Genomic DNA, 27,760 nt, shown 5'->3' on the forward strand with positions numbered 1-27,760 from the left:
GCTAAACATGCATTTTTCCTTTAATACTCCTTTAAGATAGAATTCATTAACAATTGTTATGGTTAGCCATTGCTTGTGACAGCCTGTTGACATGCGACAGCCCTGAAAATGATGTTGAAGGGCATTCCAAACGCACTACTCGCCCTTCACCTACTATGCCCTTCACAGTGCTCACTACGATGGGAAGATACTCCGTAGGGTGTAGGGCGTATGGATGAGCCCTTTGATTTGAAATACAGCCATGGTCATGTGATCAGAAGAATACTGAAGCCACCTCACACGGCACGTAACCATGACAATTATACAGAAAACAATGAATGTCTTCAAATCATAACAGCGTCATCACAAGTGGCTAATGATGGCTACTACCTCTCCTCAGTGACATGGTGGGACGAGAGAAAGAAGAGGAGGAGAGAGAGGGGTGGTGAAGAGAAGAGTAGAGAGACATGAAAGGAGAGGAGCGAGAGAGAGAGAGGAGATGAGGAAATGAGTGAGTGTGACTGGCTGGCTGAAATTAAATCAGGACATCTTTCCTACCCCCTAGATTTTTACACTTTCGATTCCATACACGTTGTACCCTTCCTTATAAGTAGCAAAATTCTGTGAATTCTGCGAGGAAGTGGGGAGTGTGTTCTGGGGGGTCTGCGCCACCTTCATACGCTTGGCCTCGGCCCGGCTCTTGTAGCAGAACTCCACCAGAGCCACCAGCATGGCCAGGCCCAGCCCGCCCACAAGGATGTAAAACACTCCTGCTACGTTACTCAGGCTCAGGGCACTGGTCTTCTCCTGCAAGGCACGCATATGCACACACACACACACACACACACACACACACACACACACACACACACACACACACACACACACACACACACACACACACACACACACACACACACACACACACACACACATACTTACCCACACACACACACACATAATCACACATACACATAAACAAACATACATACACACACACACGCACACACTCACACCATCAAACACACATCCCCCCCCCCCACACACACACACACGCATACACACACACACGGCGCCAAGCACACACACACACACACACGCCGCCAAGCATACACATAAATAAATAAATAAATAAATAAATACATACATACATACATACATACATACATACATACATACATACATACATACATACATACATACATACATACATCAACAATCATACACATACATACACACACACATACACGCATCAGGAAGGATAAAGTCAATAAAGTCACGGTTAGAAGCAGGCAGAACATGAACGTATTCAGGCCTCCCCTGCTGTACACATGTATGCTCTTGTAAAGACAGGTGTGTGAAAGACAACAGTCATGCATAAGTGATGATGCATCTTATTGGTGCTTCACATCTAACCATGCTTTCATACCCACTAACCACACTAACAGACACAAGTGTGTGTGTTTGTGTGTGCGTGTGCTTGTTGCATGCATGTGTGTGCCTGCGTGCTTCAGTATGTAATTGTGTACAGCTTGTGTGTGCCTGTGTCTATGTGTGTGTGCGTGCTTGTGTTTATGTCTAAGTGTGTGTGTGTGTGTGTGTGTGTGTGTGTCTCACAAAGAACCTGCTTTGACTAACCTTACTTCCCGAGTCCTTGGATCCACATTCACCTTTATCGTACCACCATTTGTTTTTCAGCTTGTCTAAGGTGCCTTGCTCACTGAGTTTCAATACTGCAAGGTTTACTGGCGTTCTTCCCGTGGAAAATAACATAAATAACATTATCAATGTTATATTATGTTATTATTACATTAGACTCTAGTAGTGTGGTGATGGGCACTGGTGCTCTGTGTGGTCTGACTGTAGCCTTCACCCAACCAGACAGGCACCAACACATCACCCTGAGTAAGCAGCACAGCCAGCAGCGCAAACCCTCTCTCCCAATCTAGACCTCCCCCATGTAGACACACCCTCTAGTCTTCCCCATGTAGACACAACCTCTATTCTTTCCCATGTAGACACACCCTCTAGTCTTCCCCATGTAGACACAACCTCTAGTCTTTCCCATGTAGACACACCCTCTAGTCTTCCCCATGTAGAGACACCCTCTAGACCTCCCACATGTAGACACACCCTCTAGACCTCCCACATGTAGACACACCCTCTAGACCTCCCACATGTAGACACACCCTCTAGACCTCCCACATGTAGACACACCTTTGTCTAGTCCCTCCCACATCTAGACACTCACACTCTGCCTACTCTGTCTAAATACATCTAGACAATCCCCCTCTGCCCACCGTAGGCACACCCTCTCTGCCCACCCTACATCTAGACCCTCACACATGTAGACCCCCCAACAGACACACCCTCTCTGCCCACCGTAGGCACACCCTCTCTGCCCACCCTACATCTAGACCCTCACACATGTAGACCCCCCAACAGACATACCCTCTCTGCAGCTAAACTGCCCTACATCTAAATTCTACTCTCTAGTGTTTGTGTGTGTGTGTGTGGGTGAGATGCGCCGTGTGTGTGCTGCTTACTCCATGGCCTGTAGTTACCGTGGTGACGGCGCTAACCTTGCTTTCACCTCCTCCGCTGCCGCACTCTCCCTTGTCGTACCACCATTTGTTTTTCAATTTGTCCAACAGGCCTTGTTCATTCAGTTTTAGCACTGCAAGGTTTACCGCATTTCTTGAAACGATAAAACATACTGGTGAGACAGGGTGAGTGACAGGTCTGTTCCCCGAGCCAGGCCCAGCTGTTAGCAATTAGCATTAGCATTACAGTTCTTGTCACCATTAGCCACAAGCCATTAGCATTAGCATCAGGATAAGCTTGACACATTAGCATTAGCAGTAGCTTTAGCATTAGTGACCTGTCAGGCTCTTTTAGTGGGGATTAGGCAGCTACACAGTAGTGTACAGAGGGCTATAGTAGTGTCTCAAACATATCAATACTATGTCATCAATACAGTATGGTCTAGAGCACACATATGCAAATCACAATTATACATTATATCATCATCTGAAAAACATCAATAGACGTTAAGCCAGACAGAGAACAGACAAGAGAGAATCGAATACATTCAGTACACAACAGACATGCAACAACATTTAACCCTAGCCCTAAACCTCTGGACTACTCTGTCTCATCTCTCTCTCTCTCTATCTCTCTCTCTCACACACACACACACACACACACACACACACACACACACACACACACACACACGCGCACAAGTTTTCATTCTACCCACTATAACCAATGAACCTTTCCTTTGCATACAGCTAACTATAGCATCCTCAGTTATGTTAAGCCTGCCTACACCTTGCAAATGAGATGCTAGCTACACTATTATAACCATGTTACTAATGAAGACTAGCTACACTGTCATAATCATGTTACTAACCCAAACCAAGATCCCATTTGGCTGGTCCAATCACAACCCAGGCATTACCTGACACATTCTCTACTCAGCCAATCAGTATGTTTCTGTTCCAAGACAGACAGCCATTGAGTAGGTACTGCAGGGGTTGAATGTGACCAGCCCCACAGACCTCTGGGTAGTGTAGTCCTGCTCTATCTAGTGTCTCAGGGTTAGGGATACAAACCGGGCAGTCATCAGGGTAGGTGGGATACTATAACAACATGCAGCACATTGTTATACTATTCCACCCACCTTAATGGGGATCCTTTGGGCGTGGCGATGCCGTATCCCTTGGAGTCCAGGTTCCCTCCCACCTTCATGGTGTCGCAGGGCTTCCTCTGCTCGATGTACTCGTTCATGGTGGACTCCAGCAGGTAGGCATACTTCCCCTTAGACTTCCTGACCCTCAGCACGCCCTCTGCTGTCTTCTTCACGAACACCGACGGCTCCGCACTCCTCATGTACTGCCACATCTTGTCAAACAGCGCTATCTTTGACCTCTGTGGAGACACTCGGGGTTACTGACTGAATATTCAGCGCTATCTTTGACCTCTGTGGAGACACTCGGGGTTACTGACTGAATATTCAGTTCTCATACATTATGTTTGTAATCAAGGGTATTCAGATCAACACTGAAGCATAAAGCATATTCTTTTCATAGATTTAACAAAACACCACTAGGCTTATGTCTATAAGTAAATGTCATAGTTGATTGAAACTATTGATAGCCATAGCTTGCTGTGTCGTAACAGCCTTAACGTTAATGCAATCATCCAAAAGCCAGTTCTACAACCTGACCCCTACAACCAAACACTGAGCCCCACATGAAGCCCATATCACCGCCAGTTACTACAGTGAATGTGTACATTTGAGTACACTAATGACTGTATTAGAGGGTGTTGATGAGTGTATGAGAGGGTATTGATGCTATGTATGGGTATTGATGTATGTGTGTGTGTGGGTGGGGGGGGTATGTCTGCATATTGAGAAACGTGTGTATGTTGTGTGTGTGTGTGTGTGTGTGTGTGGACTGTATACTAACCCTGAAGAACTCCTTGGTGGAACCTGAGTCAAGTGTTCCGTAGGTGATCTCTGTTTGCTTTGCGAGGTCCTCAGCTCCCTCGATGGGCGACACCATCCTCTCCACCGTCAGGAAAGCCGCCAGGTTGGCCGTGTACGACGAGATGATGATGAGGGTGAAGAACCACCACACACCCCCCACAATACGCCCCGACAATGACCTGGGGGAGAGAACACAGTCAGACACACCCATACACATACTCTCTCTCTCACACTGCATAGAGGTATGTGAAGGTCCCTCACACAAACACAGCACAGAGGGTTAGAGGTATGTAACGGATAGTATGTATGTATGTATGTATGTATGTATGTATGTATGTATGTATGTATGTATGTATGTATGTATGTATGTATGCATGCATGCATGCATGCATGCATGTATGTATGTATGTATGTATGTATGTATGTATGTATGTATGTATGTATGTATGTAGATAGATAGATAGATAGATAGATAGATAGATAGATAGATAGATAGATAGATAGATAGATAGATAGATAGATAGATAGATAGATAGATAGATAGATAGATAGATAGATAGATAGATAGATAGGTGTATAAACAGATAGATAGCCTGGTAGTCCCGTAGCATCTTAATGAAAAACGGGAATATGCAGCAAAAACACGGTACCCCTCCAAGAGGCAGAAAGAGGATTTGACATCATGCATGGTGGATATAGGCTCAAACAGGAAGTTGTCATCAAGGTTAAGACACCGTGACGGCCCCAACCCAGCTCTGGGCTGCTTCCAAACACAATCTAGCCTCCTCTCCACTCATCCTCTCCTCCTATCCTCCACTCCTCTTCTCCACTTTTCTCCTCCTTCCCTCCTCTCTCCCTCTCCTCTCCATACATCCTCTCCTCTTCTTGTCTGCACTGATCTGGAAACTCAGGACAAGCGGAGAGACATGGGTGACGGTCCCAGTGCCAGGTAAGGACACCTCTATATAGTTGGCCAGTTAAGGACCCCTGTATGTAGTTGGCCAGGTAAGGACCCCTGTATGTATGTAGGTAGCCAGGTGACCCAGGTAACCAAGGTTGGGGGAGGGCTTAATGAAGGGACACTGACATACTGGTGTGGTGAGGTTAGAGGTCAGGATCAGGATCAGGACCAGAAGCAGCCCAGAGGTCAGAGTTTAGCATATATCCACCAGCGCATAGCAGGACTGCTTACAGTGCCCAGTCACCAGACGGCACCAGAGGACGCCAGACGCCACACCAACCTTGGCGAGATATCGCACCCTTGCTGCATAAAGGCACCGAGAGAGAACCACAGACTATTAAAGATCCCAAACTCGTTGGTGGACTCTGTGGTGGGCAGCTGGCCATCCTCAAACTCCTCCAGCTGCCACTCGTAGGGGCTGAAGCGGCTGACCAAGAAGAGCACCACGCTCACGCCGATGTAGGCAAACACGATGCACATCCAGATCTCGTAAGCCAGAGGGTCTAGGAAGGAGAACACGCCGGGCTTGGACTTCTGGGGCTTCTTGATCATGATTGAGATGCCCAGACTCATGAAGGGCTTGGAGAAGTCGATCACCTCCTCTCTCACCAGGGTGATGGTCAAGGGAGCTACCGCTATGTCTGCTTTCTGAAGGGAAACATTAAATACAGTATCATAAAGTTAGTTGAACACTGTGTTAGTGTTGTAGTACATGTTAATAAAATTACACTTGTTAATGTTGATGCTTAGTGTGAATAAAGTTACACTGTGTTAGTGTTGATGTAGTCCATGTTAATAAAGCTACTGTGTTAGTGTTGAAGTAGTCTCGCATGGCCAGATCTATCTCCACACTTCGTTTACGCTGTGTCAGCGCTGGAGAAAGGTCTAGCTGGACCCATTACCATTCGGCGGTAGGGGGGAAAATGCTGTATTTATTTAAACCAATCACAATCGTCTTCGGTGGAGCGGTTGCTAGGTTGCTGTTGCTTCACGTAGTCTGGATTGAATCTGATTCAATCAGATTAAATCCGGTCGCCACTGATTGGGCAGTAATAAACAAATGATAAGGTGTGAATAAAGTTACACTGTGTTAGTGTATATTTAGTCAGTGTTAAAGCTGCAATCATTGATTTCATTCACATTGTCAAAATAAATTAAAACCACCTGAAATCAGATTGTTTCACTGACCATAGCATCCTAATAGCATCCTACTTCAATGACTCATCCATACCGGTCACCTGTCTGTTGTTATTCCAGCATTTCTGCCTGTGTTGTCAATAGCTGCACCGTGCCTTTGCTCCGACCCTGTGCCTTAAACGTACATATTAAATGTTTAAGGCCTTTTGTTTGTAAACAAGTCTCTTACTGCCAGCTAGCGGGATATAAGATCAATGATTGCAGCTTTAAGAAAGTTAGATCAATCAATCGTCCTACTATGCTGATAGTGTTAATACAGTTAGTTAAATCATTCTACTGTGTTGATAATCAGTGTTAATAAATTTAGTTCAATCATCTTAATGTGTAGATAGTTAGGGTTAGGGTCCAGGCTGTCTCACCCCGTACACCAGCTCTCCCACCATGCCATTCCAGATCTTGGTCTCTGCGTCTCTGGCTCCATACTTCCCATCTCCCACAATCCTCAGCTGGTAGCGTATCCCACAGTGCTTTGCGATCTCTGCTGCCAGGTCAACACAGTAGCCTTCGTAGCGGTCGTTGTCCAGAAATAACTCTGAATTCTTCTTCATCATAACATAAGGGGCCTCCTGCAACGAACGCGCGCACACACACACACACACACACACACACACACACACACACACACACACACACACACACAGAGACACACACACACACACACAAGGACACACAAGCACACACACGGACACACACACAGTGTTAGTGTATCTATAAGCTTTTGCAATGGATTTGTAAATTGAGTATTAGAGTTTATCTATATCAGGCATAATCTTGGAGCCGGCAGCAACATCTCACTGTGACTGTACACCGTACATTACATGTGACAAATAAAAAGGAATTTTGAATAAATGCTTGTGTTTACAAAAGGCTGTTCTCCTTGCGCACACACACACACACACACACACACAGACACACACACAAACACACACACACAGACACTGATAGCACACTTACAAGGATGGTTGTGACGATGACAGTCTTGTTCTCCATGCCCATGGTTTCGTTGGTGAAAGTATCTGATTTGGTCACCACCATCTTATCCACCTCATTCCAGTAGCCAATCTGAAAACACACACCAAACAGACATACAAGCACACACAGAAACAAGTGCACAGTAAACATGTTGTCCCCCGCCAATAATGCATCGCCCCGTTGTGCCAATGAAGCAGTGGAAACGTGTAAACATGATGTAGGAGTCATTTGAAGGTTTAATGTTCTGATAATACATCAATACAAACTTCAACAGGAGCGCACAAGTAAAAATCCCACAATGATCTGCGAACCTGACACAGTGACATCCACAACTATGCTACAATGTTGAAAATGTTTGAACAATGTTGAAACAATGGCAGACAAAAAATATCTGATGGGAGAGAACACCACCACTACACTAACATTGGTATTGGAAGTTAACCCTAATGTCACTGACACAAAACTATTTAGAAAGTTAAATGAAGCAAAATACAACCCTCCCATGAATGGAATGGGCTGTGGTGACAAAAGAGATGAAATTATGCGGTTGAGTCAGAATCAGTGATGTTCCAAGCCAGGATCCGAGTCAGAATCAGTTATATTCCCAGCCAGGATCAGAGTCAGAATCTGTGATGTTCCCAGCCAGGATCAGAGTCGGTGTCAGTGCTGTTCCCAGCCCGGATGAGATTCAGAATCAGTTATATTCCCAGCCAGGATCAGAGTCAGAATCAGTGATGTTCCCAGCCAGGATCAGAGTCGGTGTCAGTGATGTTCGCAGCCCGGATGAGATTCAGAATCAGTTATATTCCCAGCCAGGATCATAGTCATAGATCATAGCCGCCTGGACTACTGCAACTCCCTCCTCGCTGGGGCACCGGCGTCAGCCATTTAACCTCTGGAACTTGTCCAGAAAGCTGCTGCTCGCCTGGTGTTCAACCACCCCAAATTCTCCCACACAACTTCCCTCCTCCGTTCCCTACACTGGCTCCCTGTAGCCGCTCGCATCAAGTTTAAAACTCTGGCGCTAACCTACAGGGCAATGAAAGGAACAGCCCCCTACCTCCAGGCCATGGTCAAACCCTACACCCCCTCCCGACCGCTACGCTCTGCTACCTCAGGGCGACTGGTTGCCCCGTCACTCCGAGGCTCCTGCGGTCGATCGACACTGTCATGGCTCTTCTCTGTCCTGGCCCCGCAGTGGTGGAACGAACTGCCCACTGATGTCAGGACAGCAGAGTCGCTGCCCATCTTTCGTCGCAGGCTCAAAACTCATCTCTTCAAGAAGTACTACAACAATCCTCCCACCTAAGCACTTATTGTATTATATTATATTGAACTGTACTTTAGATTGCGATTCTTGCACTTTGCCTTCAGCACTAGATTATACTCTTAGTCACTTGTTTAAGAAAGAAGATGCACTTGTGAGTTCTGGCAAGTAGTAGTACATTGGCTCTTCCTACGTTAAATGCAATTATTGTTAGTCGCTTTGGATAAAAGCGTCTGCTAAATGTCTGTAATGTAATGTAATGTAGTCAGAATCAGTGATGTTCCCAGCCAGAATCAGAGTCGGTGTCAGTGATGTTCCCAGCCAGGATCATAGTCAGAATCAGTGATGTTCCCAGCCAGGATCATAGTCAGAATCGGTGATGTTCCCAGCCAGGATCATAGTCAGAATCAGTTGAGTTCCCAGCCAGGATCAGAATCCAAATGTTTTATTGGCACTGCTCCTATACCAGGTAGTGGTTTTCCCAGCCAGGATCCTCTCAATAGTGCATGTTTCCCTGCCTGAGTAGCTGGGTAGACTCTCTGTATTTCCCCTCCTGTTGACCGCACCACTCTCTGCAGATCCTTCCGATCAGAGTCATTATCAGTGATGTTCCCAGCCAGGATCAGAGTCAGAATCAGTGATGTTCCCAGCCAGGATCATAGTCAGAATCAGTGAAGTTCCCAGCCAGGATCAGAGTCAGAATCAGTGATGTTCCCAGCCAGGATCAGTCAGAATCGGTGATGTTCCCAGCCAGGATCATAGTCAGAATCAGTGAAGTTCCCATCCAGGATCATAGTCAGAATCAGTGAAGTTCCCAGCCAGGATCATAGTCAGAATCAGTGAAGTTCCCAGCCAGGATCATAGTCAGAATCAGTGATGTTCCCAGGCAAGATCAGAGTCATTATCAGTGATGTTCCCAGCCAGGATCAGAGTCAGAATCAGTGATGTTCCCAGCCAGGATCATAGTCAGAATCAGTGAAGTTCCCAGCCAGGATCAGAGTCAGAATCAGTGATGTTCCCAGCCAGGATCAGTCAGAATCGGTGATGTTCCCAGCCAGGATCATAGTCAGAATCAGTGAAGTTCCCATCCAGGATCATAGTCAGAATCAGTGAAGTTCCCAGCCAGGATCATAGTCAGAATCAGTGAAGTTCCCAGCCAGGATCATAGTCAGAATCAGTGAAGTTCCCAGCCAGGATCAAAATCAGAATGTTTTTTTTGGCGCTGCTCCTATACCAGGTAGTGGTTTTCCCAGCCGGGATGCTCTCAATAGTGCATGTTTCCCTGCCTGAGTAGCTGGGTAGCCTGAGTAGCTGGATAGCCTGAGTAGCTGGGTAGCCTGAGTAGCTGGGTAGCCTGAGTAGCTGGGTAGCCTGAGTAGCTGGGTAGCCTGAGTAGCTGGGTAGCCTCTCTGTATTTCCCCTCCTGCCTCGTCCCAAAGTCCACTAGCATTTCCTTCATCTTACTGACATTCAGATGGAGGCTGTTGTCCTGACACCACTTATTCAGGCACCCCACCTCCTCCAGGTAGGCCTTCTCATCGTTGTTAGGGTTAGTCAGGCACCCCACCTCCTCCAGGTAGGCCTTCTCATCGTTGTTAGGGTAAGGGTTAGTAAGGTCCCCCACCTCCTCCAGGTAGGCCTTCTCATCGTTGTTAGGGTAGGGTTAGTAAGGTCCCCTACCTCCTCCAGGTAGGCCTTCTCATCGTTGTTAGGGTTAGTCAGGCACCCCACCTCCTCCAGATAGGCCTTCTCATCGTTGTTAGGGTTAGTAAGGTCCCCCACCTCCTCCAGGTAGGCCTTCTCATCGTTGTTAGGGTAAGGGTTAGTAAGGTCCCCCACCTCCTCCAGATAGGCCTTCTCATCGTTGTTAGGGTTAGTCAGGCACCCCACCTCCTCCAGGTAGGCCTTCTCATCGTTGTTAGGGTAAGGGTTAGTCAGGCACCCCACCTCCTCCAGGTAGGCCTTCTCATCGTTGTTAGGGTTAGTCAGGCACCCCACCTCCTCCAGGTAGGCCTTCTCATCGTTGTTAGGGTAAGGGTTAGTAAGGTCCCCCACCTCCTCCAGGTAGGCCTTCTCATCGTTGTTAGGGTAAGGGTTAGTAAGGTCCCCTACCTCCTCCAGATAGGCCTTCTCATCGTTGTTAGGGTTAGTCAGGCACCCCACCTCCTCCAGGTAGGCCTTCTCATCGTTGTTAGGGTAAGGGTAAGTCAGGCACCCCACCTCCTCCAGGTAGGCCTTCTCATCGTTGTTGGCCTACCACAGCTGTGCCATCTGCAAACTTGATGACTGAGAGCGAATCGTAGGTGGCTACACAGCAGTGGCGGCTGGTGACTCAAAAAATTGAGGAGGACAGGAGCAAGAGAGGCGAACCGCCCGTGGGCGCCGAGGGGCACTTTCCCTCAGTCAGTTATTATTTGAAATATCAGCTTTAAAGTGGATTTACAGTCAATTTTAGCATATGAAAAACTGAATAACACTTTCTTTAACTACATGCAGCATTTATTTATCATATTCATGATAAAATGTTACAAAACAACAATAAAACGTTGTAAGCAATAGTTGTTGTAATGGATTGTACTCTTCTATTAAGAGAGAGTAAAGAATTGATATTGGTGAGGTGCTGGAGGTTAGGTGATATATGAAAAAAAAAAATGATTAGGGGACACAGGTGTGCTGGCTCTCAAACAGTTTGTTGGCAAATAGATTTGACAACTGGACAATGGAATACATTGCACAGCATGCAGTATCCAACAGTTCGCTCATGGCTATCTAGCAATGGTACAGCTATGGGATTAGCTCATTTGGGTTGCTGTTATCAGAACAATATGAACATTCAGTTGAAAGTTTTCCATCCACCCATCCATCACTGGATGAGGAATAAGCACCGCAAAGCGATCAATTCTCACGCAAGCAGGAGCCAGGCTGTGGATTTCTCCGATTCGGTGTTGAGACCCAGTCTCTAGAAATGTTTTGGACGAGTTGCTGACAGTTTGCGCCTCCAGCCTCACATGCACCTCGTAGCTAACGTTACCGGCTATAGCCAGCCAGTGGAACTGTCGTGTTCAGACGGCTCTAGCTCAAAAAGTATTTATGTCAGCTTAGATATTTAGATGGCTAGAATCAAGACAAATAGACGAACAGTTTGATGTATAATATGTCCCATAATACTTTCGGATGTATTATATTATGGAGCTACGAACACACAAAAAGTCTCTAATGACACAGGGAAGAGAAACACAGACATCAACGCCGACCCAATTGGCCTTCACTGTGGTAAATCTGGAATCTGGAATGTGATTGGACTTACAAAATGTCAATCATTAAATCCTGTTCAGACAGGGCCGGAGGACTAGCCTCCCTTGCGGTAATTTTTCAGCGTTTTGGCCAATCACAAATTAGCAAGAAAAAAGGCATTACATTGATTTAAGAGAAAAGAACCCGCCCTAAGGGAGGCTAGCCTCCCTTCCATAGATATCTATGGGTCCTCCAGCTGCATGTTATAGATGTCACTGTTGGAGCTTTAGAATTTCAATATTGGGTTTTTATCCATAGGGAAAACCTGCTTTATGAACAAAACTGAGATAATATTAATTATTAATAAATACATTCATATATTTATATTTTAATCCATCTCTTCTCTCCAAAAACTGAGGAGGACTGTCCTCCCCTGCCTCAATGGACGAGCCTCCACTGCTACACAGTCATGTGCATACAGCAGTGAGGACATCTACACCTACGACCTGCTGATCATAGACTCCAGGAAGTATGCCTAAGCAGACAACCTTGCGCTGGTGTACTCAGCTGGAGACTGGCAGGCCATAGAGAAGACCTTGGGCCAGGACATGCAGACACTAGTGGCATACCTCCAGAAATGGAGATTGAAGCTCAGCGAGGCAAAGACTATGTCGGCGGCCTTCCACCTTAACAAGAAGGTAGCCAAACGTGAGCTCCGAGTGCACATCGATAGAACACTCCTGCCATGCAGCGCCGAACCAATCTACCTCAGCGTGACATTGGACAGGTCGCTCACATTCCGCCGGCACCTCAAGTCACTGTGCAAGAAGTTAACAGCTCATGTGGCGTTGATGAGGCGACTGGTCCGATCAGGCTGGGGCGCCAGCACAAAAACACTGCATATGGCAGCCCTAGCCCTTGTCTAATTGATCAGTGAATACTGCGCACCGGTTTGGTGTCACAGCGCTCACACCCGCCTCATTGACCCACCTATCAATGAAGCCTTGCGCATCGTGACAGGATGCCTGCGTCCCTCTCCTGTGGACAACCTTCCCATCCTTGCAGGCATCCAGTCTGCTGGCCTCCGCCGCACAGGAACCACAGCACATCTCGCCTGCTGGGACGTGAAGCTTAACCACCTGCTCCACGACAGGCTCACTGCAACAGCGGAGCCTCCCCGGCATCTCAAGTCAAGACACCCTTTTGTGCCGCCGCACGGGATCTCCTGCAGCAACGCAGAGATCTTAACATCAGCGAGGCAGGATGGGCGGACTACATCTGGCGTGCGGAGTGGGAGGCAAACAACTCCAGACTCCATGATTTCATCCCGGCCGCTGGTCCTTCCTCTCCCAGGATGGACTTACCCAGACCGGTGTGGGTGAGGCTTAATCACCTCCGGACCAGCGTCAGACCCTTCCGCTCATCGATGCACAGATGGGGCTTGGTATCCTGTGCGGTGTGCGAGTGTGGTGCTGAGGAACCAATATATGCCCAATATATCGGACACCCAACGGAATGCATGGCCTGACGGTTGTGGATGTCGAAATGATGACATGACTCCTGGAGGTGTGCCCGGATATGTAGCCCGAATGACCCCTCACCCAAGCTCGGGGTGGTAAAAGGACAGTCCCTCGGCCCCGATTCTTGGGGGGAGAGGATATAACATCAAACCCACACGAAGAAGAAGCAGTGAGGACCAGACATAGCACTGGGGGGCTCCCAAACTACCTAAACAAAAACTATCTAATCTATCCTGTGAAATATAACAACCTGTACTCACAATGCTTGTGATAGGGTAGTTGTAGGTGTGCTGATTGTGATACGGTAGTTGTAGGTGTGATGGTTGTGATAGGCTAGTTGTAGGTGTGATGGTTGTGATAGGGTAGTTGTAGGTGTGCTGGTTGTGATAGGCTAGTTGTAAGTGTGGTGGTTGTGATAGGCTAGTTGAAGGTGTGATGGTTGTGATAGGGTAGTTGTAGGTGTGCTGGTTGTGATAGGGTAGTTGTAGGTGTGATGGTTGTGATACGGTAGTTGTAGGTGTGATGGTTGTGATAGGGTAGTTGTAGGTGTGATGGTTGTGATAGGGTAGTTGTAGGTGTGGTGGTTGTGATACGGTAGTTGTAGGTGTGATGGTTGTGATAGGGTAGTTGTAGGTGTGCTGGTTGTGATAGGCTAGTTGTAGGTGTGATGGTTGTGATAGGGTAGTTGTAGGTGTGATGGTTGTGATACGGTAGTTGTAGGTGTGATGGTTGTGATAGGCTAGTTGTAGGTGTGATGGTTGTGATAGTGTAGTTGTAGGTGTGATGGTTGTGATAGGCTAGTTGTAGGTGTGGTGGTTGTGATAGGCTAGTTGTAGGTGTGATGGTTGTGATAGGCTAGTTGTAGGTGTGATGGTTGTGATAGGGTAGTTGTAGGTGTGCTGGTTGTGATAGGCTAGTTGTAGGTGTGGTGGTTGTGATAGGCTAGTTGAAGGTGTGATGGTTGTGATACGGTAGTTGTAGGTGTGATGGTTGTGATAGGCTAGTTGTAGGTGTGGTGGTTGTGATAGGCTAGTTGAAGGTGTGATGGTTGTGATACGGTAGTTGTAGGTGTGATGGTTGTGATAGGGTAGTTGTAGGTGTGGTGGTTGTGATAGGGTAGTTGTAGGTGTGATGGTTGTGATAGGGTAGTTGTAGGTGTGGTGGTTGTGATAGGCTAGTTGCAGGTGTGGTGGTTGTGATAGGCTAGTTGTAGGTGTGGTGGTTGTGATAGGGTAGTTGTAGGTGTGATGGTTGTGATAGGGTAGTTGTAGGTGTGATGGTTGTGATACGGTAGTTGTAGGTGTGATGGTTGTGATACGGTAGTTGCAGGTGTGATGGTTGTGATAGGCTAGTTGTAGGTGTGGTGGTTGTGATAGGCTAGTTGCAGGTGTGGTGGTTGTGATAGGCTAGTTGTAGGTGTGGTGGTTGTGATAGGGTAGTTGTAGGTGTGATGGTTGTGATACGGTAGTTGTAGGTGTGATGGTTGTGATAGGGTAGTTGTAGGTGTGGTGGTTGTGATAGGCTAGTTGCAGGTGTGGTGGTTGTGATAGGGTAGTTGTAGGTGTGGTGGTTGTGATAGGGTAGTTGTAGGTGTGATGGTTGTGATAGGGTAGTTGTAGGTGTGATGGTTGTGATACGGTAGTTGTAGGTGTGGTGGTTGTGATAGGGTAGTTGTAGGTGTGGTGGTTGTGATAGGCTAGTTGAAGGTGTGATGGTTGTGATACGGTAGTTGTAGGTGTGATGGTTGTGATAGGGTAGTTGTAGGTGTGGTGGTTGTGATAGGCTAGTTGCAGGTGTGGTGGTTGTGATAGGCTAGTTGTAGGTGTGGTGGTTGTGATAGGGTAGTTGTAGGTGTGATGGTTGTGATAGGGTAGTTGTAGGTGTGATGGTTGTGATAGGGTAGTTGTAGGTGTGATGGTTGTGATAGGGTAGTTGTAGGTGTGATGGTTGTGATAGGGTAGTTGTAGGTGTGATGGTTGTGATAGGGTAGTTGTAGGTGTGATGGTTGTGATAGGGTAGTTGTAGGTGTGATGGTTGTGATACGGTAGTTGTAGATGTGATGGTTGTGATAGGGTAGTTGTTGTGCACCTTGACTGGCCCACTGTTCTTCAGTTCCATCACATTGACGGAGTAGTTGACTCTCTTCCCATACTGGTCAAACTGGATATTTCCTGTTAGACCATCCACACGAACCTGTACGTACACAAATGCACACACACCCACACACGTGCACACACGCACGCGTGCACACACACACACACACACACACACACACACACACACACTCCATGAGACTGACATAGGTTTTGATTTTGTGTTCTGAAGCGGTGTTTGGCTGTTTCTAGGGTAACCTGTTTCAGTGCACGTTCTATCTCCACCCCCTGAGCCCAGGGCACCGCGGGATTGGCCAGACAGTCTCCACTGTTGCCCCTCCTACTGATGTCGATTCGCTGCTTGTGGAGGAAACGGAACGCCTCCGTCATCACCTGGACAGCGTCATAGGTCAGGGCAGAAGTGTACTAGAGAGATATGGAGACAGATAGAGATGGAGAGAGAGAGAGACAGAGATGGAGGGATGGAGAGAGAGACAGATGGAGGGATGGAGAGAGATAGAGTGTTGAGTCTTGCTGTTTAGGATTTGGATCTAGGAGGTGTTAGAAGAGGTTAGGGGTGAGGGGTACCCTGATCCTGTTGTCTGCGCCAGGGTACTCCTTCTCCTCCAGAGCCTCCCATCTCTGGTCAAACCTGGACACCAGCGGATCATCAAAGTCCACAATCTGGAAGCCTGACACGTTGGCGCCACCATACTGGATCTTAGACAGGTCTCCATCCACAAAACCCTGCCCCCCACCCCCGCCCCCCCCACACACATACACACACACACACAAACACACACACACACACACACACACACACACACACACACACACACACACAGTCTCTGGTTATGTTTGCATAGATATCAGAGGTCATAGAGAGAGTCACTCACCAGATCACTCACCAGGTTAGCGATGATGTAATGGTATCCTTTCACATGTCGGCCAATCGTTATAACCTGGCAGGAAGACAGCATTGATCAATAATCCTTCCTGATTCACCACATGATCAGTGATCAAACATTTAAGTACTTCAAAGGAAAGTATGTTTACGACTGGAGTCGCATTAGACCGCACGCACACACACACACACACACACACACACACACACACACACACACACACACACACACACACACACACACACACACACACACACACACACACACACTCTCCCCTATGAGGCCAGGCTGAGCCTGGTGTTCCTACCTGTTCCATTATGTCCTTGACCTTGTCCTGTTCACAGTCCAGGATGATGCGTCTCTCCTTGCGGATCTCCAGGTCCTGGAACAGTGAGCGGTAAGCCTCATCCTTCCTCTCGTCCTTCAGGTTGCCCACGTTGATGGCCGTCACCACCCACTTCCTCTCCGCCGCCGTGTCCAGGATCACCTGCAGAGTGGACAGACCTGCACAGCACAGCCAATCAGAGCACAGATCCGCACAGCCAGTCAGAGCACAGATCCGCACAGCCAATCAGAGCACAGATCCGCACAGCCAATCAGAGCACAGATCTGCACAGCACTTCTAACTCACCTCTGTCGCTGTCGTACAGGTAGGCAAACTTCTCCCACTTGTAGTACTCCACCAGGCTCACCAGGGGGCCCTTGATGTCTGGCCTCATCTGCAGGACGAACTGGTTGAGGCCGTCGGCAGGGAAGGACGGGGTGATGAACGAGACATGCAGAGTCTCACAGAAGGAGGTGATGGTGTTGACTGACTTCTTATCATAGAAACCAAAGATGGCATACACTCCTCTGGAGAACTGAGAGCAGACTGCACGCACACGCACACGCACACACACACACACACACGAGAGATCTGGATCAGTAATACTCCGCACGTCTGATACGGCACTGCACTTGTCCAGGAATTTACATCCAAACACCTTAAACCTTTGTCCTCTCACTTCTCTTGTAATTCATCACCTCCCCCCAAGTATTCATCAAGTCCCCTGCAACCCCTAGTTTCAATCTCCCTTTGTAATTGTAAACACCTCAACTCTCCCCCTTTTGTAATTGTAAACACCCCCTCTGCCTCGCTCTTCCTCATCTCTTTGTTTAAGTCAGAAGGGCCACACCTTCGTCTTCAGACCTTTGTTTTCTTTGTTTGTCACATGTCTGTACTCTTGGCCACGCCTGCCATTTCACATGACGTGCAATGAGTTAGCCAATCACATCCTAGAAGGACTTTACCTGTGTTTTGACTGCATATAAGCCACAGCTAGAAGAGGCTGAATTCACTTCTCTGACGAAACCACCTTTGTTGCGTTGTTCAGGAAGTCCTTGCGCACGTATTGTTTTTCACAATAAACCAGACTTAACCTTTTGAACGTATCTTGGTAAATCTTTTGACTAGACCAGTTTAAAATACTATCACACACTCGTACTAATACTCATCACCAAGTTGTGTAAAGTGGTAAATCTCACACTAGCAACTTTCAGGTCTGCAGAAGCTGCTCCCCCACTACTAAAGCCAAGACCAGTCTGTCATTCCTCTACTACTAAAGCCAAGACCAGTCTGTCATTCCTCTACTACTAAAGCCAAGACCAGTCTGTCATTCCTCTACTACTAAAGCCAAGACCAGTCTGTCATTCCTCTACTACTAAAGCCAAGACCAGTCTGTCATTCCTCTACTACTAAAGCCAAGACCAGTCTGTCATTCCTCTACTTACAAGATGTCGGCCCTTCCTCCACTATTATAGCCAAGATGGCTTCCTCTCCCTCTCCTCCTCCCTCTGCTCATTATACTCAGCTCAGAGCGGCTGTCTTCTTCATGCAGAGACTCACGAGGAGATGTCTGATTCTCTCGCCCACCTGATCTTAAACCCTAAACTTCACACACCTGATCTTAACCCTTACCCAACCTGATCAATGCTGCCTTTCTGCTCCTGTGTGTGTATGAGTGAGTGTATGAGTATTTGTGTGTGTGTGTCCGTATGAGCGTTTGTGTGCGTGTGTGCACATATGAGCGTTTGTGTGCGTGTGTGTGCACATATGTGTGTGTGTGTGTCCGTATGAGCGTTTGTGTGCGTGTGTGTGCACATATGAGTATGTGTGTGTGTGTGTCCGTATGAGCGTTTGTGTGCGTGTGTGTGCACATATGAGTATGTGTGTGTGTGTCCGTATGAGCGTTTGTGTGCATGTGTGCACATATGAGTGTGTGTGTGTTCAACAGTAGATGTATATTTAGCTGTCCTACTTAGCTGCCCTGATTTTGTATTCTCCAAAGGTAAAACATTTAGTTTCATTCCTGCTTTGTCATGAGATAAACACTCCCTCTCTCTCTCTCTATCTCTATCTGTCCGTCTCTGATAGTAGTGAATACAAGTAATAATATATTGCAGTAACAGTGTAGTTGGGGTAGGCCCGGTGGCTAGGTACTTAAAGCAGAAGGTCGCTGGTTCGAGTCCTGAGCCAGGCACTGGAAAAAGTTTGTAAAATGATCCAGAACCTGCCCTTGTGCAAGGCACTTAATAACCAGCTCATCCCTAACCCTAACCAGCTCATCCCTAACCAGCTCATCCCTAACCCTAACCAGCTCATCCCTAACCCTAACCAGCTCATCCCTAACCAGCTCATCCCTAACCCTAACCAGCTCATCTCTAACCCTAAACAGCTCATCCTGTGCTGCACAGCCACTGACAACTGTGTGTGTGAATGTAAAAAGAAACTGTGTTGATGTATAAAAGACATAAACCCTAACCCTCATCACAACTGTGTGTGTGTGTGCGTGTGTTGTATGGTGTGTGTATGTGTGTGTGTGTTGTGTAGGTTGTATGGGGTGGGGGGATGGGCGCTCACTCAGCCATTCTGAACACTGCCATTGGCCTTCTCCTTTTCTTCACTGCATCAAAGACAGGCAGAGACAGACATGGCCGCCAAGCAGAAAAACAGCTCAGCGCTGCCCTACATACACTCACATGCACACACACGCACTCACGCACACACACAAATAATCAAACATTGTACAATCAAACCAACACATACATGAAGGCTATCCATTGAAAACAGGCCTGTCCTATCAGACAGCATTGTTGCATCACTCTCTCCTCTTATGACACACCTACACCTCCTCATTACCATGGTAACACCCACCCTCACCTTGTAACTCCTTATTACCATGGTAACAACACATCCCGACTCCTCCGCCCTAAGGGTCAGGAGGTTGACCACCAAGCACCCTAGTCCGCTTACCCTAACCCACTTACCCTAACCCACCCCCTCTCCCCCAAGCATAAGGACATCCTTCTGTCCAGACTGGATCTACTAGCCTGGAAGACAAAATCTTCTAGCAGCCCAGACCCATTTCATCCCAGGGTCTAACCCTAACCCTAACCCTAACCCATTTCAGGAGCAGGAGTACTTGCCTTGACAGACACAATCCTTAAGCCAATCAGCGTAATCAGAATCAGTTTATTGATGGAGAGAAACAGAATGTGAGCTCACGTGACCAGGCTGGAGATGCCAGGCGATGGCTCTAGAACCTTAGCTCAATTACAAGAGCAAACAAAAACACATACTGTACCACATACAGTACTAGCCACTGGCTCATCACAAAGGCCTGGGTTACACGGCAATGTTTATCAGCATTGCCAGAGGTTATCAGGGTTACAGGCAACGATATCGCAATGCCATTCACAACACTGGGCATGTGCGTGCCTGTTGTAAACATACCCTGACAGTCATCTATGAAAATAATTTGTTTCATATGCATTTATTTAGGGCTGCCTATCTTCAATCAAAGGAAATCTTGGTCAGTCCGTTCTCAGGCCTACATTTCCAAATTAGGGTGCATTCCTTAGTAAGCAATTAACTAGTAGGTAGTACTAATTATTTATTCAGCATAATTTATTTTATCATTATCGTTGTATAATAATAATAATAATAATAATAATAATAATTATTATTATTATTATTATTATCATTATTAATGTTGTTCTTTCTTTTGATGTAGGCCTGCTAGACCAGATTATATGAAGTCATAAGTCACAAGTCATATAATTAGGAAACTCAGTCTATTTTATTAATGTTATATAGCCTATAGCCTATTTTTTGTCTAACAAGCTTTATTGCCTGACTAATAGGCTAGATCTCTATATAATGTTGGTAGGACAAGAGTAGCCTATTTCGACTAAGCCTATATAGACTTTGAATGCTACAATGACATTCTGGGCTTTAAAATGATTATCTGTGTGATATAGGGTTAGTAAATATCTGTGTGATACAGGGTTAGTAGATTTCTGTGATACAGGGTTAGTAGATTTCTGTGATACAGGGTTAGTAGATTTATATGATACAGGGTTAGTAGATTTATGTGATACAGGGTTAGTAGATTTCTCAGTGATACAGGGTTAGTAGATTTATATGATACAGGGTTAGTAGATTTATGTGATACAGGGTTAGTAGATTTATGTGATAGTAGCCTACATGAGTCCTACAGAAGCCTACATCATTCTGACAGCAGCCTACATGCGTCCTACAATAGCCTACATCAGTCCTACAGTAGCCTACCTCAGTCCTACAGTAGCCTACATCAGTCCTACAGTAGCCTACATCAGTCCTACAGTAGCCTACCTCAGTCCTACAGTAGCCTACATCAGTCCTACAGTAGCCTACATCAGTCCTACAGTAGCCTACATCAGTCCTACAGTACTACAGCACCCTACATCAAGGCAAGGCAAGTTTATTTGTAGAGCACATTTCAGCAACAAGGCAATTCAATGTGCTTTACATGAGACATTAAAAGCATCAAGACAAAGTGCAACACATAAAAGGATTCAACATATAAAACAAAATGCAAAAAAGGTCATTTAAAACAAAATGCAGGAAAAATAAAATACAGGAATAAAAGTTACAGTGCAGTGTATGAATAAATAATTATTTGATTTAATAAAAAGCAGCGGCAAAAAGACGTTTTCAGTCTTGATTTGAAAGAACTGAGAGTTGCAGCAGACCTGCAGTTTTTAGGGAAGTTTGTTCCAGATATGTGGAGCATAAAAACTGAACGCTGCTTCTCCATGTTTTGTTTTAACTCTGGGGACAGAAAGCAGGCCTGTGCCAGACGACCTGAGAGGTCTGGATGGTTCATAACGTAGCAGCAGATCAGAAATATATTTTGACCCTAAACCATTCAGTGCTTTATAAACCAACAGCACAGGCCCGTAGCCAGGGGGGGGATCGGGTGGATCGAACGAACCCCCCCTCACGACCAAAGGTCCCGAATTTAAGACCAAAGGTCCCCCCCCCCAACAACTCGCACGTCAATCAAAATAATTTGTCACCCCCCCACCCCCGTCAACAACTTGCCGAGCGACGGGATCTTCGAGAAAAATGCGATAAGGTCCGCTTTCTGATAAAAACGAACCCCCCCTTCAACAAGGCTGGCTAGGGGCCTGCAACAGTATTTTAAAGTCAATTCTTTGACAGACAGGAAGCCAGTGTAAGCACCTCAGAACTGGAGTGATGTGATCCACTTACTCATTCTGAATCAGCTGCAGCTGTCTGATCGATTTTTCAGAGAGACCTGTAAACACACCGTTACGGTAGTCGAGTCTACTGAAGATAAACACATGGACAAGTTTTTCCAGATCCTGCATTAATCTTTATTGGTGGGTCAGAACCAGGTAAGCCAAGACCAACGAACACGCACGTGCTGTGCATATGATTTTTTGGGGGGTGCGCTTTCAAAGCATGCCCTGATGGGAGGTTTCACAGCAGCAGAAGGGTGCTGAGCATTGGCATTTTTATAAGTAAAAACATACAGAAAGACTACAGTAGCCTAGGCTACTGATGTTTTTTAACACAACAAATTTCTGTTTTTTAACACAACTAATTTGAGAGCGAACGAATAAGAGGGCAATATTTAGGCCGAAACAACCAAGCTTTTAGGGACACACTAAATAAACTACAGAGCCATTATATGACAATGGCCAAGCACCACGAAGAGGAATGACAGGATGATAAAATACACCCCCTTAGGGCACAGCACTCAATAGCCTACTCCCCTACTTCACTAATCAGTGTTTAGGCTACTACTAGGCTACTAGCCCTATTAGCCCACCGCTCCAGGAAGCAAAGTTCACGCTCTCGAGTGCTGATTAAACTAGGCAAAGCAAAACGCACAGCCATAACAACTGGTAATTAATCACAAAAGACCTACCTTATATCGTAACCCAAACTTGTTTAATCCACTTCACTTTGGAATCAATTTTCAACAAATACTCAAGATCTCAGTTTTCCATGTCCGTTGATGCTGCCAGTAGCTAGATTGTTAAAGTGTGTAACGTGATTGACAAGTAACATGAATGACGGGACAGTCATGACAAGTTTTTATTGGATAAACCGTGTCAATGTTAAAATGTCAATGGGAATTCCAATGTAAGCACTTCCAGAACTGGCTAAGGCCTACCCTACGCCCACTTTTAAGCATTTTGACAAATGACAGATTAGGTTACATATCGACTGATGACATTTTTTGTGGTTTTGTATGTGTGGGCTAATTTGATTGGTTGATATTTCACTTGGTCTTGATTTCCGTAAGCCAGAATCCTTTTACCTGGCCTACAATGTTAAGTGAAAGACGAGCTAGTAAGACAGCTGTCAACGGACCGTAACGTGGACTGTATTTTCACGAGGCATGTAGGGGGTGACGGAGCACTACGAAAACAGTAAACACGGATGAAAATGAAGCAATAAGGCAGAATACAAGACGCATTTAAGTCAAAAACAGTCTGAAAGTCGAGAAGGCGGAAAAATCAAGTTTTATTCGGATTTGTATGGGTAAGCCAGGCTTACCCTGGCTTATAGGAGTAATCGCCACTGGTGATAGTAGGCTGACTTTGTAATTGTCTTAATGTGACTGTTGAAATTCAGGTCTGAGTCCATGACTACACCAAGATTTCTGGCTTCGTTTGTGGTTTTTAGCATTACTGATTGGAGCTGAGCGCTGACTTTTAATCATTCTTCTTTGGCTCCATTTTATTTTTGTTTAGTTGAAGAAAGTTCTGGCACATCCAATCTTTGATTTGTTCAATGCACTTACTCAGCGCTTGTATGGGATTATAGTCCCCTGGTGATATAGTGATATAAATGTGTGTCGTCTGCATAGCTTTTGTTTTCCATAATTTGAGCTAGTGGGAGCATGTACATGTTGAACAGAGTAGGCCCCAGAATGGAGCCTTGGGAAACGTCATGTCATTTTTGTCCGCTCAGATTTACTATAAATTCTACAGTACCCTACATCAGTCCTACAGTAGCCTACCTTAGTTCTACAGTAGCCTACATCAGCTCTACAGTAGCCTACATCAACCCTACATTAGCCTACATCAGTACTACAGTAGCCCACACCAGTACTACAGTAGCCTACACCAGTACTACAGTACTACACTAGCTTACATCAGTCCTACAGTTAGCCTACATCAGTCCTACAGTTAGCCTACATCAGTACTACAGTAGCCTACCTCAGTCCTCCAATACTAGAGTAGCCTACATCAGCCCTACAGTAGCCTATATCAGTACTACAGCAACGTACATCAGTCCTACAGTAACCTATATCAGTACTACAGTAACCTATATCAGTACTACAGTACCCTACACCAGTACTACAGTGGCGTACATCCATCCTCCAGTACCACAGTAGCCTACATCAGTACTACAATAGCCTACATCAACCCTACAGTAGCCTACATCAGTACTACAGTAGCCTACATCAGTACTACAGTAGCCTACATCAGCCCTACAGTAACTTACATCAGTACTACAGTAGCCTACATCAGTACTACAGTAGCCTACATCAGTCAGACAGTACCCTACATGAACCCTACAGTAATCCAGTAGCCTACATCAGTACCACAGTAGCCTACATCAGTACTAAAACAAACAAACATCTTTACTTGTCACACGGTGAAAGGCGGCATATCACATGGTGTAGGCGGCAAAACACACACGGAATGGCTGGAGCATCCACCGATGAAAGTTCTCTGCTTTTAACCCATCAGTACTACCATCATACTACAGTCCTACAGTGGCCTACCTCAGTCCTACAGTAGCCTACCTCAGTCCTACAGTGGCCTACCTCAGTCCTACAGTGGCCTACCTCAGTCCTACAGTAGCCTACCTCAGTCCTACAGTGGCCTACCTCAGTCCTACAGTGGCCTACCTCAGTCCTACAGTAGCCTACCTCAGTCCTACAGTGGCCTACCTCAGTCCTACAGTAGCCTCTCAGTCCTACAGTACGGCAATGGCCTGCATCAGTACTACAGTAGCCTATATCAGTACTAAAGTAGCCTGCATCATTCCTACAGTAGCCTACACATTAGTACTACAGTAGCTTACTTCAGTCCTACTGTAGCTTACCTCAGTCGTAAGTCACAAGTATAGAGGTAGTAGCCTGGATTCTCCATACCACATCCTATAGGTATTTTGTGTTTGTAAGAACAGAAAGTTAAACTAGTGTGTGAAAAGAGTATGATGAAAGTTCTACTTGACAAATGGTCAAAATATGCCATATGGTTTGGCTGGTCATTACACCTGTGCTTCTTTCCCACACTTATCGCACTAGACTGTTTCAATAAATAGAAAAACTGAAGAGGCTTTTTTGGTGTTGTTGGATGCTTCCTCTGGAAAGTAGAAGTTGTATGCAGATTGTATGGAAAGTAGATGTATGCAAAGCATAGTGCATAGGATAGGGGTGGCGCGTAGCTTGGGAGGTGGAGCATCGGGATTCGGAGGTCTCTGGTTCGATCCCAGCTCCTGGCAGTGTGCCGAACTGTCCTTGAGCAAGACCCTGAACCCCAAAATCACTCATGTGCAGTACTGTCACCTCACAGCAAGAAGATGGAGGACCGCTTGGATGGGAGAAATTCAGGGAACAATTTCCACCGACGACTGCAGATGCATGTGTGTGTGTCTGTCCCCGCTCGCTCACATGTGTATTTGTGTGAACTGTATGTGTTTACCACTGCAGTGTGGCAAATGGAACACCCTCGAGGTCTTTAATATTAAAATCAACAGCTACTAAATAGCACCTACAAAACAGAATGTAGAGTAGGCCTACAACCACAGGCATCTGGTAGGCCGCAATAGGAACTAACCCTAACCCAATAGGAGGCCTTTAAGGACCGTTGTGCAGTGGGCTGGCATGTCAAGTACACGCACTCTCCCCGACCCGTTTTATTCAGACTGTCTGATGTCACTGGAGCGTAACGCGCCCGCGAGCCTGCAATATTAAATACATCGTCTCCCAGTGGGCTGCGCGCGGGTTAGAGCTCCTCAAATCAGTGCCAACCCACCCCCACCAGCTTCCCCCGGTAAAAGGATTAATAAAACCATTACGGCTTGTCATCCCACTCACAGCAGTTGGTCACTGCGAAGCTGTTAGCCACCTCCAGATTGTCAATATGAGGCGTGAGGCGGAACTCCGCCGTCCCAAACTGGACCATCCCGATCCGGAACGCACTGTACTCCTGGTCCGCACCACGAGGAAACAAGCCCCCTACAAGAGAGAGAGAGAGAGAGAGAGAGAGAGAGAGAGAGAGAGAGAGAGAGAGAGAGAGAGAGAGAGAGAGAGAGAGAGAGAGAGAGAGAGAGAGAGAGAGAGAGAGAGAGAGAGAGAGAGAAGAGAGAGAGAGAGAGAGAGAGAAGCAGAATGAATAGCCTTTTTAAACACACACGGAACAATCAGTAGCCTATACATATCATCCTCGGCCACTTCGATGTTCTGTATAAAACTGTTTTTCTCCTCAAATCCATTTCTTCTTAAACATCATTTTCATTCTTAATCAACATCGGCCGCATTGGTAATCATGTCGAAAACATTCCATGTTCTAATTTAAAAGGCCTAATCTGAGCCTCGCTGTCACAACAAGACGAATTGGTTCGGTTCTGCAGCCGTCGGCAGATGGAGAGGAGGAGAAGAGGAGGAGATAGGAGAGGAGGAGAAGAGGAGGAGATAGGAGCGGAGGACTACGTACCTATCTGAACACTGGGAGAACCGCAGAGCGACTCGCGCCAAAAGACTGCCAGCACAAACAGCAGATTCATCGTCTTCAACATTTCCAAACGCAGTGTCGATGTCTACCGAATAACGACATCCAGCGGGTACCGGCACCTCAGCCTGTCCTCATAGTAACCGGAGGCCGGATTAACGGTGATGGGCACCTGAAAAGGGGGGGGGTCGCGTGCCCGTTGTTTGTGGTCCGGACGTGGGAGGATGGCTCGAGCTCTGCAGATGTCTCTCTCTCTCTCTTGCTCCTATGCGCGAGCACTGCAGGACCGACCGCGAGCAGACAGCTAGAGAATACTGATGAGGACGGAAAGACACGAGCGGAGACGAGCTCCAGACTCGAGTAGCCTACAGTCACACGCGCGCAGGACGGGGGTGGATGCGTGTCTAATTCATTCAAACACGGGCGCGATGTAACACATGAAAACATCAAGGCTCATAACTCCTCGTGTATTTATGCGTGTGTGGATTACTGAGATCTCGCATAAATACACGGCGGACATGTGATGTAGTTGAATAATGTATGGTTACATTGTGGTGATGATACGACCTCCCCACGTGCCGTGCTAATGGTTACTTTACATCTCTCTGCTCTCTCTCTCTCTGCTCTCTCCCTCTCTCTGCTCTCTTCCTCTCTCTCTGCTCTCTCCCTCTCTCTGCTCTCTCCCTCTCTCTGCTCTCTTCCTCTCTCTGCTCTCTTCCTCTCTCTCTGCTCTCTCTCTCTCTCTGATCTCTCCCTCTCTCTGCTCTCTTCCTCTCTCTGCTTTCTCCCTCTCTCTGCTCTCTCTCTGCTCTCTCCGCCTTCATCTCTGTTTTACCCTCTTGTGCTGCAGTGAGTGGGAGAAGACGGACTATAGCACATATTAGATATATAACACATAGATATGTACACGGAGATACACTGATATGTACACAGATATACAACACATACTAGATATATAGATATGTACACAGATATACTGATATGTAGATATATGACACATACTTGACATATAACACATACTGTAGATATAACAGATATATACACAGATGCACTG

The 27,760-nt window shown here is 46.5% G+C and overlaps 1 protein-coding gene across 2 annotated transcripts; it reads right to left on the reverse strand.

The window, feature by feature from the left end:
* Nucleotides 1-540: 540 nt before the first annotated feature.
* On the reverse strand, nucleotides 541-26,761 carry LOC311322213 (glutamate receptor 2-like; the record flags this gene model as incomplete). 2 transcript variants are annotated; one of them, XM_084454260.1, is made up of 15 exons in its annotated part: nucleotides 541-786; nucleotides 2,562-2,676; nucleotides 3,665-3,912; nucleotides 4,455-4,653; nucleotides 5,716-6,083; nucleotides 6,992-7,198; nucleotides 7,587-7,694; nucleotides 15,714-15,818; nucleotides 15,977-16,144; nucleotides 16,307-16,465; nucleotides 16,627-16,680; nucleotides 16,931-17,127; nucleotides 17,255-17,494; nucleotides 26,073-26,213; nucleotides 26,692-26,761. In XM_084454260.1, 15 exons carry the CDS (start codon nucleotides 26,759-26,761, stop codon nucleotides 541-543), a joined length of 2,625 nt encoding a protein of 874 aa, XP_084310386.1. The 2 variants fall into 2 exon arrangements, with proteins under 2 accessions (XP_084310386.1, XP_084310387.1); XM_084454261.1 differs by lacking the exons at nucleotides 2,562-2,676; nucleotides 26,692-26,761 and adding an exon at nucleotides 1,618-1,732 and having other exon boundaries at nucleotides 26,073-26,160.
* Between the last annotated feature and the right edge of the window lie 999 nt (nucleotides 26,762-27,760).

The sequence above is a fragment of the Borostomias antarcticus genome, assembly GCF_949987555.1.
Source record: "Borostomias antarcticus genome assembly, chromosome: 20".
NCBI classification, from domain to species: Eukaryota; Metazoa; Chordata; class Actinopteri; order Stomiiformes; family Stomiidae; genus Borostomias; species Borostomias antarcticus.